This window comes from Carya illinoinensis, chromosome 6, assembly GCF_018687715.1.
Source record: "Carya illinoinensis cultivar Pawnee chromosome 6, C.illinoinensisPawnee_v1, whole genome shotgun sequence".
NCBI lineage: Eukaryota > Viridiplantae > Streptophyta > Magnoliopsida > Fagales > Juglandaceae > Carya > Carya illinoinensis.
The window spans coordinates 2,317,728-2,333,110 of NC_056757.1; the positions used below are offsets into that span (position 1 = coordinate 2,317,728).

A 15,383-nucleotide genomic window follows, 5' to 3' on the forward strand; every position below is an offset into this window, starting at 1 on the left:
ATCCTCTTTTGGTCACGTGACAGGGGGGTGGTCAAGCCCCACATGGCCACATCATTTTATGCGTTTATGCCAGATATTTGTGTGCGGTGGTCCTCCATTGAGGCCCATTCTTGAGAAGGTCAGGTATCTGTGTTATCCTTTCTTTGCTTTTGTAAGTTTTAGGTCGAAAGGGTTAGTAGCATACGCGAACACTCTTACAACATGCCTGCATTTAGGTTGGACAACAATTTCCATTTATATTTTCTTATTGTTTTATTTTTGAGAATGCGCACACTCACACAAGCGTGCATGCTCGATGCACATACCTGCACTTTGAACATTGACAAAAGTAAATACATTCCTCCATTTGTGGTTGGTCCATCGTTGATTTCTATCTCAATATGATATGCATTAAAAAATAATTGGACGGTACGTCGGGCAAGCACCGTTCTATGGCAATTGGTCTATAAAAGGCAATACAGTCCATTTTCTATATCACAATAGACGGATGAGTCAATATCAGACATTTAAAATGTTCCATTCTCTAGAGCCACATATTTAGTAAAGAAAACTGTGTACTTCACCTCAAGAATGAAAAATTTGTTATATGTATAGGTAATTTAAGTTAAAATTATTAAATTACAGTACTTTTCTTTATTCAGTTACAATTGCTCTCAATAGACCGACTTCACGTCTCTATTTTCATCGGGTTAGAACTACCATTTGAGGCAGATTACAAAAGACTTCGCGAAATGGACATGGCATTTGAGGGAAGAAGCCATTACCGAAAACATAAGTGAATGAATTTACACAAAAGCCGAAGGGAATTAAAGCTTTTTTTTATTAAGCTCTAAAGATTGTCAAGAGAAAATAAAATTAAAGAAACAAAAAAAGAAAAAGAAAAAAAAAAATACATAAATGGCATTTTTCCCTTTTCTTTCCTCAACAAAAATGGAAATTACAAATTTTGTACGAGTGTGAGATCCCACTAGAGAGGGAATGGGTTAGCGTTCCTTGCGGAGAAACAATGGGGCATGCAGTGTGTATCATCCTAATTCATGAATTTCCGGCAGTTTGGAGCTTTACATAAACAAGGCACTTTAAATTCATCAGGTTCATCAGGATCAAACAAGTAGTCATACCTGCAATATGCAAAATAAATGATAGCAAAGTAAGCCCGAGTAGAGAAACAGAGGGATCAGTCGAAAAAAACTAGGAGTTGGTCGAGTGTTTACGTCAGCTCGTCACCAGCAGACACGTTGGTCTTAGCAATAAGTACAATCCGGCTTTCGTCATCACCCACACTCATGATTCTCGCATAGCAATTGGGCATACACTGGATGATTGAGGTAGTAAACAAAATTAATAAGTTAATAACATCAATAACTATATCATTAGGTGGAGAAATGGAAATAAACATGAATTCATATCCCTTCTAAATTCCATCACATGATGGAAGGCTGCCTACACGATGAAGATCAGGGTGTCAAAGCAATTTATTTCTGGTTAATGAGGAAATAAGAAAGAACAGCTAGAGAAAGCAGCAGCATCTTAGAACGATAAATTATTTCCTTCAATCACAACTCACCGAATGGTTGATAAGGCGTGCAATGTTTCCTTTCTCCGTGGCATCCACCACAACCTCTTCACTGATCTTAAAGAGCTGCAAGATTATGTATCAGAAAAGTTTATGAAAGAAGCAAAATATATATATGCGTGTGAATATATATGTATAACAGAAGCAATATATTCTTTAACCACTCACGTAGCAGTCCTTGCCTTCAAATCTGTAGCGTGCCTCCCTTAGATCTGCAACACTACGCCTAACTTGTTCACCACGATATTCAAGAACCTATAGACAAACACGCACGTTACTCCCTCAGTGTTAATAAGATATTTTTTTCTTATATATAAACAAAAAGAACCTACAGACAAACACGTACAAGTTACTCCATATGAAACATTGATTGAATTTCAATACACGAGGAGAGCCAAAGAAACTGCAGAATCCTCAAGCATGGAGTAACAAAAGGGAAAAAATAAAAGCAAAGAGAAAAAAGAACAAAGAAAGGTAGAAGATGGAAAGAAAAAGTAAAAAGTTCAGGCTTTTTTACACAGAAATCACACATTAAAAACCCTGAGAGATATGCATGGGATAGACACAGAGACATGAGATACTTCAAAGTGTACTTTTTTTTTTTTGATAGGTACTTCAAATGTGTACTTAAACGCACATATCCTTCAAGAATCAATGTTCATTAGAACGTTCCATTGTGTTTTAATTTTTATTCGAAATAAACAGAGGAAAAGTGCATTTAGAATAAGTTATAATGTTTATCAGCCTTTTAATTGACTGTGATTCCATGAGCAAGGTCATCGTATAATTTCACATTATGAGAATGCGGTTGAAAATATCTTAGTAATAAGTGAACGGTTTCAGCAGTAGCCTGTTTTTTGGGCCATCCATTTCCTATAATACGGAAAACACAAGGGAGTCACTTCAGTATCACAAGAATTGCTTTTTATAGGGTATTCAGTATCACATTCAGATACCCTCAAAAGTAATCGGTCAAAAATCATGCTCAACTACGTAATTACTGTATATGCAAAATCTTAGAGGAAGAATAAAAAACATACCTTTGCTATCTTAGATTATACATATATATTCTAGGTTTAACCAACATACCATTTCTCCTTCTTGAATGTTTCTACGTGCAAAAAGGCCCCATCCATGTATACCGGATCTACCAAAGCAAACCCTATCATTTTCGGTTCTCTGCTATCATACATGTACCCCAAAAATAGTCAGGAAGCCAACACAGAAAGTAGATTAGTATACAATTGGAAGGATGGAAATTTACCTGTAAGTGGTAGAGTCGTTCCCTGAAAGAAGAAAAGGTTTTAGGCTCGTCTAGTACCTGCTAAAGGGAAAAAAGAAGCATCACGTCACCTCTAGATTGATTTCTAGTGAATCCAAGAAAATCACAAAGGACAAAACTATAAAGTTGCATTTAATCTAGAAAAGATAAGAAAATTACTCTGAAGATGTTCAAACTTCGTATCGCTCCTGAAGGATGATGACAGGGACCCATCACTTTGTGGGCAATGGCTTCATCCTCTACCCTCTAGGGAGGATTCGAAAAAGAAAAGGTGAGAAAATAGCAAGGTTAATGTTATCTCCAGAAATTGGAAAACTTGATAAAATCCCAAACATGTATAAACAACAGAAAAACTGGAACCAACCAGGTGTTTATGTTTAAAGCATGCCAAAAATTCAATTAACTTAGCCAGAAGATATTAACAAGTCTGGTACTTCACCACTTTCTTGCAACCCATTTTAGTGACTGCAAATCCGTTTAGCCCAACACTGCATTTAGGACTATTTCTGACACAGGCAACCCCTCCCCAAGAAACCCCAAGGAAAAACTCTATGGAAAATTATATAGGATATGAAGATAAAAAAGTAAAAAAAAAAAAAAAAAAAAAAAAAAAATTCTAGGAAAAAGCACCTTCTTGTTATTGTTCAATCTTTTAAAGATTCTACACCTAGCAGCTGAGAAAGGCTCTAGTTCAGCAGTTTCTTCTGTGGGTATCTGTTCGATCTTTTTTCTGTTAGATGAAATTAACCTTGACCCAGCCTTCTTCTTATTTTGGAGAAGGCTTTTGGCAGAAAATACCCCGAGAGGAGTTTGGATAATCAAAACAGTATCCAGATTTGGAGCCCTGCAAAGAAGTTGAAACAACAAAGACAAAAGGCTAAAACTGTTGACAGCACAGGTGTAATTGCTTGTAAAGGATGATAACAGTGTAATCCAAATCTACATAATAAGCAGAAGTGAGGGAGAAAGAAGATAGAGAAAAAGACAAATATTGAAATGAAGATCCTATACCTGTGGTATGCACAATAAGAAACCATCTTCGTGATCTGTCTACCATTCTTCTCCAAGCTATGCAACTGAAATTTACAAGGGAGAAATGCAATCTTATATCAGCGGAATAATCATAAATCTAATCAAAAGAAAAGCACATTATCAAGAGCCATTTAAAAAACTATAGCAAAGAATGCAAAACGCCAAAAACACAAGTTGGTTTTGATTGAGTTGGATGAAATATCTTGTAGCCTTGACGGTTTGAGGACTGGAGGCAGTATATTATTTCCTAAGCAGGGGCTCATCAGCATATCAATGCAAGCTATTTTTTTTTATCGGTAAACAAAATCTTATCTATTATAAGAATAGGCAAGAGCTCAACTGTACGTGACATATATCAATGCAAACAATTTTACAGGCGCATCAGCATTTTAGATATCTCACAATCATTCTCACATTTTAGACATCTCACAATCAATCTGAGTTCCTTTGTGTAGTTATCATGTGAAGTTGACAAAATTTTGAATATTCACATGCAGTTGCCCCAAATTATGCCATTAAAACTCAACCGAGAGGCTTTTAAGAAGTAAGCATAGAAATTATCCTAGAAGAAGATGCACAAGAATAATGATTACAAGCAGTACATGAGAATCATGATGCAAATATCCTTCAATTTACATAAATATAATTTGAAACAAGGTTCCCAGCACATAACAGTACTAAACTTCAGGAACTCTTTTTTTCACTTTTTATATAAATGATGTATGGCCTCTAAGATACAGATTGTTTTTAGAAATACTTATTCAAACATACCTCCATGCGATACCCTGCTCTCGATGCACACATGGCATGGAAATAAGTGGAACACTTGCAACATTGTGTGCACGAACCATGAATTTGCTTACAAATTACACAAATCTGAAATTCAAGAAAACGAGATGCAATTAGATTGATATGCTTAATATTTTCAATACCAGAACCAACCAACTCATTAAAATCAGAACACATTCATTAAGACCAAATGAGATAAGTAAACAGGACTCAAATCACTCAACAATTTACCCAAGTCACAGAAAACACTCCACCTTGATGATATCGAATGAATCATTTATCATTCTTTTCAATGTCACAAAAAAAAAAAAAAAAAAACCTATGGATTCAAGCAACAAATATTCAGACTTTTCAATATGACTTTCATTCTAAACAATTAGATATATAATTAAATAGAGGAATTAAGCTGGTACAGCAATGAAGAAGCCGCAAGTAGATTGTATTTTCCACCTTCACAAATGAATTAGATGGTATGCACAAGATCCCAAGAGCTGGCTCCATTGTTTCATCACTGGCAAAAGAAACTTCAGGTCGAAACCAAGCGCATGTGACATGAACCCACAATGTGTCGACATCAGTTGGCTTTAGAGCACCTCCTGAGGGGCCCAAAAAACATAATCAGAATAAGATTAAGATATCCATACAGGTCGAAACCAACTTCACAAATGCTTGATGAATAATGGCAAAAGAAATCAGGACAGGACTCAGGAGTTAAAAAACCATCATTAGGTGGAAAGCTGCCCTCATAAATGTGACTACATTTTCTTAAGTAACGTACACATTAATAACTGGCTAAACACAAAAAAGCATGAAAGGCAGGTTCTGCATATAGAAAATAGAAGAATTTGGCTCAGAATTTTGCAGAACATATCAAAACAAAGAAGAAAAATAAGAATATAATAATTATGATAATAACAATAACCAAAAAAAAAATAACAATAATAATAAACAGAAATTTTCTAGCTTGATATCAAAATAATGCAAAGAACTTTAAATAGCCAAAATGACTGACTCAAAACTCATGAAAGTTAATCCTATGCAAATGAACATGCCTTTTACAGGGCAAAGGCAGCACTCCCTCTTGACTTCAGGTGTTTCACATGCTTTGCAAACCCATGAAGTCAAATCCCTAACATTTCTGGCTCCATAGCACTCTTGATGAACAGCTATTTGACATCTGAAACAAACAATGAATTAACAATGAGATTCATGTAACAGCAGGACATACATCTGTAGTAAAATCTCGGATAAAGGGGGTCTTGCTTTATGATTCCTTTTGAAGAAAAACGAGAAAACAATTCTCACCTTTGGTTAGAAGGCATAATTGGACTGACCGATAATGAAAGGGAGAAAACAGACTAACTTGCACAAATGTGACTTAGAGCAGAATTTCAGTGCATATGAAATATTTCACGGGTTCAACCAAAAAGATAGACCTCCTCTATGCAGGGCAAGGGCTAAAAAAGGGAGATATAATGTTATAGAAAGTCATAGGAAAATATGGTCATTCTGTGGGTAATTAAATTTGGAAGTAAATTCCATCCGGTCTTGTGTGGACCTCTATCATAGAAAGTGTTCATTTTTCTCTTTTCCCTTTTTTTTTGGTAGAATTGTTTTTATATTCTAGATTTTGGATCGAAAGTCTTGAGGAGTTGCCTTTAGTGCATTCCCTTTGTAATGCAGCATTATTCTCTTGTTAACAGAATGACTTCTAATGAATGAGCCCAACACAAAAAAGTCCCAGTTCACAAATTAAATATAAAGTCACCATACGGTGCTAGTGCCCCAACTTTTTTTTCTTTTGGGAGGGGCTTTCTTGGATAAAATCCAACTCCTCAGTATTTTTTTGCATTACACAGCTACTCTCAAGACTCGAAAATATACACTAGTTCTTGGTATTCTGAAACTTTATCACTCTCCAGATAATGGTCTCTCTATTTACCAATTAAGAATTCTTTAACGAACTTCATAAAAAGCAAGACAAAGAAAACGAGTTTTGGTTAAATAGAAAAACAAGAAAATGTCCAAAGAAAGGATCCAAAGTCGCTTGATGTAATATACCATGCATTTCTCTGGTGTATTTAAGGGCCTGTTTAGAATCATTACGATTTAATGATTAATTATAATGCACACAAAATAAGACATTGACTTCACCGGTTGCAGATGATAATTTTATTATAGTCCCAATCTTCTACCCATCTACATACAGCACATCGCTCCGATGTCCACTTAGCATAAACAGGTTCATACTTCTCTGCACAGAAAAATTGAGAATGCCATTAGCACAATTATCAGTGGAAGAAATTCAGTTGGTGCAACTCTTTGAAGTGTGAAGTTCTATAGTTGGAGGAACCTATGTACCTTGCAAAAATGTAAGCAACTTCTGCTTTCGTTCTTTTATGGAAGGTTTTTTAGGAGGCCTTACAGAGACAAGGGCATTTGCATGATAATCTGCCAACTGCAGCATCTGCAGAGTACAACAAGAAGGTATTAGAATACATATGAATATATAGAGGTCCATAAATTTATACGGGAAGTGTACACAGGCATTGTTCTTATCATAGAAAATTGCTCAGTAGAATAAAGTGGATAAAAGAAATGGATGATATGTTCTACGCAAAGGTTCTAAAATCCATAACATATGTTAAACTTGTTAAACTACAAAACTGAAAAGTGCAGCATGAAGCCCCTTGAAACTCATTACAGAACACCAAATTAACAACACTACAGGAGAAGGGAGGGGGGGGGGGGGGGGGGGGAGAGAGAGAGAGAGAGAGAGAGAGTCTAGATAATATATTACAATAATGGGTTATAAACTTTCCAAAAGATAGGGCCCGTTTGGATACTTAGGGGATGTTTGGAAAAGTTTTTCATCCCATCTCATTTTCTTCCCAAACATCATTCAAACACAAACACAAACACTTTCAAACTAATCATTACAACCTTTTCAAACTATTACAACTCTCCCAAACTTTCAAATAAAAAACAAAAAGCAATTCAACCTTTTCAAATTTCAAAACAAAAATAATATTAAAAAATTATATTCAAACAATCTTTTAATTTTATAATATTTTTTATTTAATTTTTTCTCTCATTTCTCAAAACCCAATAAATACTTAACTCAAATTATCTCACTACTATTCACAAACTATCTTAATATATTTGTGAATAGTAGTGAAATGGTTTGAGTTAAGATGTTTTATTAGGTTTTGAGAAATGAGAGAAAAAGTTGAATAAAAATATTATAAAGTTAAAAGATTGTTTGAATATAATTTTTGTTTTGAACTTTGAAAAAGTAGTATTGTTTTTTGTGTTTTGTTTAGGAGTTAGAGAAAGTTGTAATGATTAGGTAATGATTAGATGAAAAAATTGAAAATTGAAAGTGCTTTGTACTTGAGTGATGTTTGGAAAGGAAATATCTGGAAATATCTGAGAATACTTGAGAGCAATTATGTTGCCAAACGGATCCTAAGAAACTTTTTTTGTTATCACTACTTATTGTTTCCCTATGCAGATGACACCCTAATATCAATCCAACAGCAAACACATTCTTCACATAAAAAGAATCTATCTGAAAATGTCAAGATAGACATGAATGACAAGATATGCAATATGAACAAGTGAAAAACTGAAGCATAATACAAACCCATTGTTCCAGTGACAGCATGGAACCTTTCACCCTAACACTAGTCCTCCAATTTTTCAATTTGGAACCTGTATGTTTTACCCAGTCGGTAAGTGCTTGCTTTTCTGTCCCACAGAACCTACACTTGCAGATGACTCTGAAACAGAAGGAAGAAAGAACTTAAAGAAAGCATTTTCAGATGATAAAAAACACTTATCTTGATTATCCCAAGTATGAATTTTTATTTTTTATAAATAATAAGAATTTTTTTTTTGTATCAGTAAATAAGAATTTTATTAAAATAGGCGAAGTCAAGTACACAGGACATATACATAAATAATAAGAATATTGTCATAAAATGAAAAAGGAAGAGCTTGAGTACACAGGAAGTGTAATAAGTAAATTGAACAGGACTTAAAGCTAATGTCCCATTTTCCACAAATAAAGTATTGGTAATCTAAATAAAATTCTAAAACCCTTCTAGGTCTTTCTTTTTATAGACACATTAGATCATTATCAACTAAGAAAGTCCAATTATGTATCGATATACTTGCCATTAGGGGAGGAAAAAATTGTAGAAAAGCCAAGTATAATGTAACCATTATTTATCCTTTGATCCAAGAACATCACAGCTCAGCAACACAAATTAGTTATTAGAGTGCCCTGAGAGTTTTAAACTTCATGCTTCCTTTATTTACTCTCAACATAAATTCAGCACACGAGTTAAGCACATAAACAGTACACCACAAAGTGTAGCATTATGCTAATGATCTCCAACCACAATATTGATATGGATTAACAACTAACTTCTTTTTACAGAGTAAAGGGAAGACTAACGTGAATATATGTGGTGACTGTGATGGATTCGAGAACTTTACTGACTACTAGATTGAAGACCTACTATAATGAATCCACTGTCTCTACTTGAGTTTTGTTGGAGGAAGACTTATAGGATTATGGTATGAAAAATTTATGCTCTTACAAGTGAAGACTTGGAAAATATATGCCTTCCATGTCGTTGCAGAACACAGAAACCTTCTTAGGCAGAACCAATTGACCATTATTTTTGTTCCATCTGTAACAAAAACTCCAATAATTAGAGATACGGAGGTGAAGAAAAATCTAATATCAATCAGAAAGCCACACCAGAAATGGCTTGCAGATAAGAATAAGCTATAACTATTAAGATAACAACAATAACGAGCAAATAACAAGAATAATACAGCTGCTGCTGCTACTCATTGCCACTACCTCTATCATCCTCATTCTGTTTGCAACCATGAACGTTACCATTGCAATATTTGAAAAAACAAACATGAAGAAATGTAGAATAGAGTTAACTCGTCAAACTTTAAAAAAAATAAAAAAAAGGCTTACTTGAGTTTTATCTCTGACTGTTCTGACTTTCCGGAATCTGATAATTCAAAATCAAACTTTGCTTTGCAAGTCGGGCAATAATAATCAGTTCCACCCAGATTCTACCAAACACAAAGAACTTTTTACCATCTCATCATGCGGACAGAACAGAGCAGTAATGTCAGATATCAAGTGAGGGATAAACCTTAAAATGGTTACTGGAAATTTTGCCGCACTCAGCATGCACCCAGACTTTACAACCATCACAGCGTACCTAGTTCAGAGAGGACATCCAAACAGAATTTTTGTTTATGTGATACAGTTCTAATCTTCCAGCAGGAAAAAATCATCACGATGCTGGAATAACTTGTAGGGTGGACTCACCCAACTTCCACTGTCTGGATGATTCCAAATCTTCTTGCATATGCCACAATGATGATTTGATTTTGTTAACTGGAATAAGAATTCGAATAAGTAGAAGATAAACACAATGTAGTACGGATGAAAACTTAATTAGTTGGTTTACAAAACTTATATAAAAAGCACCATATGACAAGAAAGGTCATACGAACCCTGGCACATGTTTTACATAAGAATTGGCCTCCAGGAATAGCATTCTTGTTTTTCTTTGTCATTTTGAAAGGAAGACGCATACCACAGCCTTCACAAGGACGTGTGGCTTTCTTCTTCCCGAATACATTCTGCAACGAAACACCTTGATTATGGAGATTTTAAGGACAACATATTGTTTCAGAATAAAGAGAAATCCTCTAATCTCCAATTTGTTGCAGAGACAACAGAGACTAGGAAAAGAAAATGTAATTTGCACCTAAGTCTTATCTTATGCAGGCTTCCTTAGAAAACGCAAGCTACCAGAGTTTTATCCCCTTGGGTCACAAAAAATTAAAATCATATCTATAAGACTTGAATCTTGTTTTATTTCCTTGTCTTACCTTTGCAGACAAGAAGAGCAATATGCATAACCCAAACAATTATAAAGAATGCAATCAATAACTCATGCACAAATTGCAATTACAAACAAGATTCTGCTGATATTTTAGTTTTGATTATATACTCATCCAGATAATTTTTGAGCAACTCTATTCAGTTACACAGTAACGAAAAGAAGAAAGCAGTACCGGGAAGCAGCTTGCCTGGTTGGCATAGTGACAGTCCAGATCCTGGGTTGAACAAGTAGCTTCTTCAACCCCCCTAAGCTGAAGAGATTCATCAAAAGTTGTGTTCCCAGCTGCAATATTTATATCTGCTATCAACTTCTCCGTAAACCCATTTTCTGCCAAAAGTGCCTCTTCCATAGCCATCTGAAATTCACATGCCTTGCAGCCAATCAATTCGGACTGCTCCTGGAACCTAGACCAAGCATATTCCCCGGTGTGCACAATGGTCAACTTAGATGACACAATTCAAAAGCAAAATTCAAAAGCAATTTACATACCTGTATACATAATCCATAAAGGGAAAAATCATCCCACGCTTGACCCATGCATAATCCTGCTCAAGATTATTCAAAGCATCCCATTAAATACCAACAGTATTCGGGCACAATAATCACAAATTTCATAAATATAACCAACAAGCACTACATAAAACTAATACATACCCTTTGATCCTCATTTCCAGAGTACCCAAAAAACATCACACAGGCTGCATCCGCGATACAAGACCTCAAAACCAATTCAGGCGCTTGTGTCATTGGATCAATCACAATGGCAGGCCAATACGGCTCCTTCTTCCCCGGCTTTGCCCACACTATGTCACTTGAATAGAAGTCCTCCGGCCCATACAAACCGTCTTTCCTCCTATCATTCTCCAAAAACTCAACCTCTTCCTCAATTTCCTCAATCGGGCATCTTCTATCTTCTCCCAACTGCTCGTTTGCCAATGTCATTGTATACCGCAAACTCGAATACTTCCTAATATGATTGAAATTCTTAAACCCCACATACCCTTTTTCCTCTTCCTCCTCCTCTTCATCACACAATGTCGCATTTTTCCTACAATTGAGCCTGGGTTTCTCATCGTATATAGTTCTTTTCACATCCTGACTACCCATTTTTGTCCTGCTAAAGCTAAATTTATCTTTTTTGCATTCAGTATCTTCATCAAAACCATAATCACGCCCACTAGTCTTACTGTCTTTCCTCCAATCCTCGATAACCGAATCATTAAAGCGTGAAGGAAGTACCTGAACTCGGCCCCGAGATGTTTTCACCAGTGGCGGCCGTGGAACCTCAGCCGCAACTGTACGATTGCTTTTCACCTTCGCTCTTGTCAAATTCCGGACCTGCTTTTCCGACTCGACTTCCCCGTGGGAGAACGACAATTCGGGGCACCACGTAGCAGAAAACCCCTTCTCCGAGCTGATTATCCCTTGGAAGCCCATGGGGATTATGCCGGCAGCGATTTCTCCAAGAAGATTGAGAGGGTAATACCCATTTTTCTTGGAGTTGTTCCTAGTCTTCCTCTTTTTACGAGTCACGGCCAAGTTCTCTTCGTCCTCACCCGACAAGTTACCGAGTTTACTCCTTTTCAGACTCGGCATTTGAGATTTCAAATTCCGCTTGATTATCATTCTTACTAAAAAAGAAATAATCAAATGCCCACGACTTGGAATTGGGATTGGGAGACTCCAAAGCCCTTGAAAGTCACACCAGAACTCCGGTCACATAAACACCCATAAACCCTAATTTTGCTAGAAACAGAGCAATCGCAATAATAGGGTCTGAACACGTCTATTTTCCCGATAGGCAGACAACGAACTCGAATGAGAGAGAGAGAGAGAGAGAGAGAGAGAGAGAGAGAGAGAGAGAGAATGTTATAGAAATCAATCGACAAGGTCGAATAGATGGAGTTTGTTAGAATAGGGATCTGCTCGCTCTCTCAGAACTGCTTCAGAGCGCGCGCGCACAGAGAGAGAGAGAGAGTAATATAAAACAATTTTATACAAAATTGTAATCTTTGATTACGGAAAGCAAGAACATGAAATAATAAAAAAGAATGTTTTCTTTTCAAATTTATGGGAAAATTTCCAAAAAAGAGAGGGTGACAGAGTCTTGGAGAATTCTACAAGTAATTCAATTGTACAAAGAAAAAATCGTAATCTTTGAGATTATGCAAAGAAATATAAGAACTAATAAAAAGATTTTAAAAAAATTGTTGGGAAATTTTGCAACAGAGAGAGAGAGAGCGAGAGAGAGAGAGAGAGAGAGAGTCTCGGCGTTATCTAGTGAAAGTGTTTAAAGTACTAAAATGCGTGAGAAGGAAGGGGGGAGTGGGTCGAAGGCTAACGTGTGCCTCGCGTGTTTGGAGAGCAATTTCTTCTTCTAAGGTTGTCAGACTGAAAGAAAGAGAGGTTTAATGGCTTGGGCTGGTTTCTATTGATATTGCTTTATGCAACAAGTGAAACTCTAATGTAACAAGAAAAACGTCCCAGATCCTTCTCTTCTTCTTCTTTTTGTTCGCTGTACTATGGGAATTCAGTGTATTGGAGTCCCTTCAGTTTGTAGGAACTCCATGGCGTTTATAACCATAGATTCATATAGTTTTTGGTTAAATTTGTCATGGGCTTGTTTGGTTTGTATCGCTGTTGTTTTGAATCCCATGATCAATAACATTTGGTTCCACAATTGTTGTTGTGGACAATGACTTAGAAATCTTTGCAACACAATTTTTTTGTGGGATTGTGTTTTTGGTTGAAGGGATTTGTCAATGTAACGGATCGGAGGTGTTCAAATGTTTTTGTGTTTAAACTATAAGCTTCACCAATGGAGGTCGTGGATTTTCCCACCAAATTTTGTAAGGGTATTTTGGGCAGCTTCTTGGTAAATACGTTTGTCAACGGTTTGGAAATCAGTGACACTATTGGTACATTGGTTTTCATTTTTTACTTTTTTATTTTTTGTAATTTAATCTCTTTTATTTTTGTTGTGGTTTTGGACCGCTGCGGATTATCTTTCCAGGATGCATCCCATCTAGATCTGTGAAATGAATGCCTATTTTTATTGGGTTGGTAACTTGGTGATGTCTTTGGTATTTTTATAGCGGAAGTCGTTGATGGGTTCGATTCATCATTTCCAACAATTTTCTGCAAACCCAAGCTTCAGATAAAAGGACAAGTCATTTAATGCCTAAATCGTAAGCTTTTATTACTCTTTTTTTGTTCTTTTCGAGTTTTTGTTTTGGAATGTTAAGATGTGATGATCGTTTTGGGTACCCTTTAATTGTAGTAGCTCATCAGATTTTCTTAGGGGTCGGTCGGATTTCAGAGCCACCATTGAACGGATTTCTAATAGTTTTGGTCCTTTCTTTATCTTCCGTTTTCAACTGTTAAGTACTGTAGAGGTTTGATTATCATCCAACGTTAGGCATGTTGTACAAATTTTTATGAATAATTTTACATTCAGGTTTTCTGGGCAGTCTATTGTTGCTGGAAGTCGGGACTGAAAAGAGGCCGATCTGATCACATCAGTTTGCAAGGAATTTGGCAGAAGGGTTTGTTAATTCATCTTGGATTATGTGGTCGAGAAGATGCACCATGCTGTACCATGAAATCCCATGAATTTCTTAACGATTTCCTAGGATCAGTTAATTTCTGTAGGTTTTTAAAATATAGAATTGTAAGTCGATGGCTTTTTTTAATGGTTGTTTTACAAAGAAAAGATGCTCGCTCATGCTCCTCGTGGTTCTGCAGATTTTTATCTTTCCTAAATAATTTGGATATAGCTTTGGAGAGATGACTTGCGATGGTGGGCTTTCCATGCTTTTCCACCTTTCCTTTTCGTTGAGGAAAACTTGGGTATGTTACTGCGCGAAGAATAGGATGAAGAAGGATAAAGCCTTTACATACATTGGGATAATAGAGGACAACCTTTATCCTGCTAATAATAGGCATTGAGGTTTGAATTATTTTGGTATGGCCTTGACTTTAGTACAAGAAACAGAGGCATATTTCTGAAATCTTGAGGATTCTTATTTCTTCCTTAAATTGTTTGTGGCGTGTTCTGGGATTCGTGTAATGGGGTGGATTTCAATCATGGTGTTTGAAATAGAGTTCTGAAATTCCACACAACGCTTTTCCTGAAATGGTTAATATGCGTAGCTCCAAGGCAGTGGCCAGAAAATGCGTCCAATTTGGGGTTGTTTCAAAGCTACAGTTGCAGTAAGAGATATCTCTCTGAGAGTTCCCATGTAGTGAAAGATGGTAAAGTTGAAAGTTCTACCTTTTTTGTTAGTAATATCAGACAGATTTTTCAATGGATTTATGTTTTGAAGAAGGAACTAGGGATGAAAAAGATCAGCAAAAATCAGGATAAATGATTTGTACAAGCCCAAATCCCGCACAATCATTTTTTATGAAAAATTGAAACTCACGTTGAAAAGTATAAAAAAACCTATTTAGTACGACTTACTTTTTGAAAAAAGACATGCACAAAATTTATCTATTTGAAATTTGTACCTAACATTACTTAAAAAAATCAGTTGTTGGTGAAAATGAGTTGGGTGGCGATTGTCAAGTCAAATAAAAAAACATAATATATTTGATTGAATTTGAATTATTTTGTTTTATGTAAAATTAGAACGTCTTTTAATTTTCCTAACATGTTTATATATATAATTTCTCAACAAATGCTCTTTTACTCTAGCACACTACAAAATATAAATACATTTTGGTCTATATTTTCACTCGACCAAAGTTTTGCGAG

The 15,383-nt window shown here is 35.8% G+C and overlaps 1 protein-coding gene and 1 long non-coding RNA gene across 5 annotated transcripts; one reads left to right on the forward strand and one right to left on the reverse strand.

The window, feature by feature from the left end:
- Positions 1 to 802: 802 nt before the first annotated feature.
- On the reverse strand, positions 803 to 13,010 carry LOC122313501 (histone-lysine N-methyltransferase ATX5-like). Of its 4 annotated transcripts, none has more exons than XM_043128578.1 (23): positions 11,282 to 13,010; positions 11,117 to 11,172; positions 10,815 to 11,031; positions 10,233 to 10,361; positions 10,045 to 10,113; positions 9,866 to 9,934; positions 9,682 to 9,782; positions 9,287 to 9,379; positions 8,326 to 8,461; positions 7,041 to 7,146; positions 6,834 to 6,933; positions 5,732 to 5,856; positions 5,130 to 5,275; positions 4,662 to 4,766; positions 3,870 to 3,934; positions 3,489 to 3,702; positions 3,018 to 3,104; positions 2,841 to 2,900; positions 2,666 to 2,755; positions 1,745 to 1,831; positions 1,568 to 1,642; positions 1,215 to 1,315; positions 803 to 1,121 (listed from the first exon to the last, which is right to left on the reverse strand). In XM_043128578.1, the coding sequence occupies exons 1-23, from the start codon at positions 12,251 to 12,253 to the stop codon at positions 1,031 to 1,033; spliced, it is 3,294 nt and encodes a 1,097-aa protein (XP_042984512.1). In that variant the 5' UTR covers positions 12,254 to 13,010; the 3' UTR covers positions 803 to 1,030. The 4 variants fall into 4 exon arrangements, with proteins under 4 accessions (XP_042984512.1, XP_042984510.1, XP_042984513.1 ...); XM_043128576.1 differs by having other exon boundaries at positions 10,800 to 11,031; XM_043128579.1 differs by having other exon boundaries at positions 2,841 to 2,897; positions 11,282 to 12,937.
- A 265-nt stretch (positions 13,011 to 13,275) lies between these two features.
- On the forward strand, positions 13,276 to 14,744 carry LOC122313502. Its single transcript, XR_006243421.1, has 2 exons — positions 13,276 to 13,815; positions 14,085 to 14,744. It is a non-coding gene; the product is annotated as an uncharacterized LOC122313502 (long non-coding RNA).
- The last annotated feature ends 639 nt before the right edge of the window (positions 14,745 to 15,383 follow it).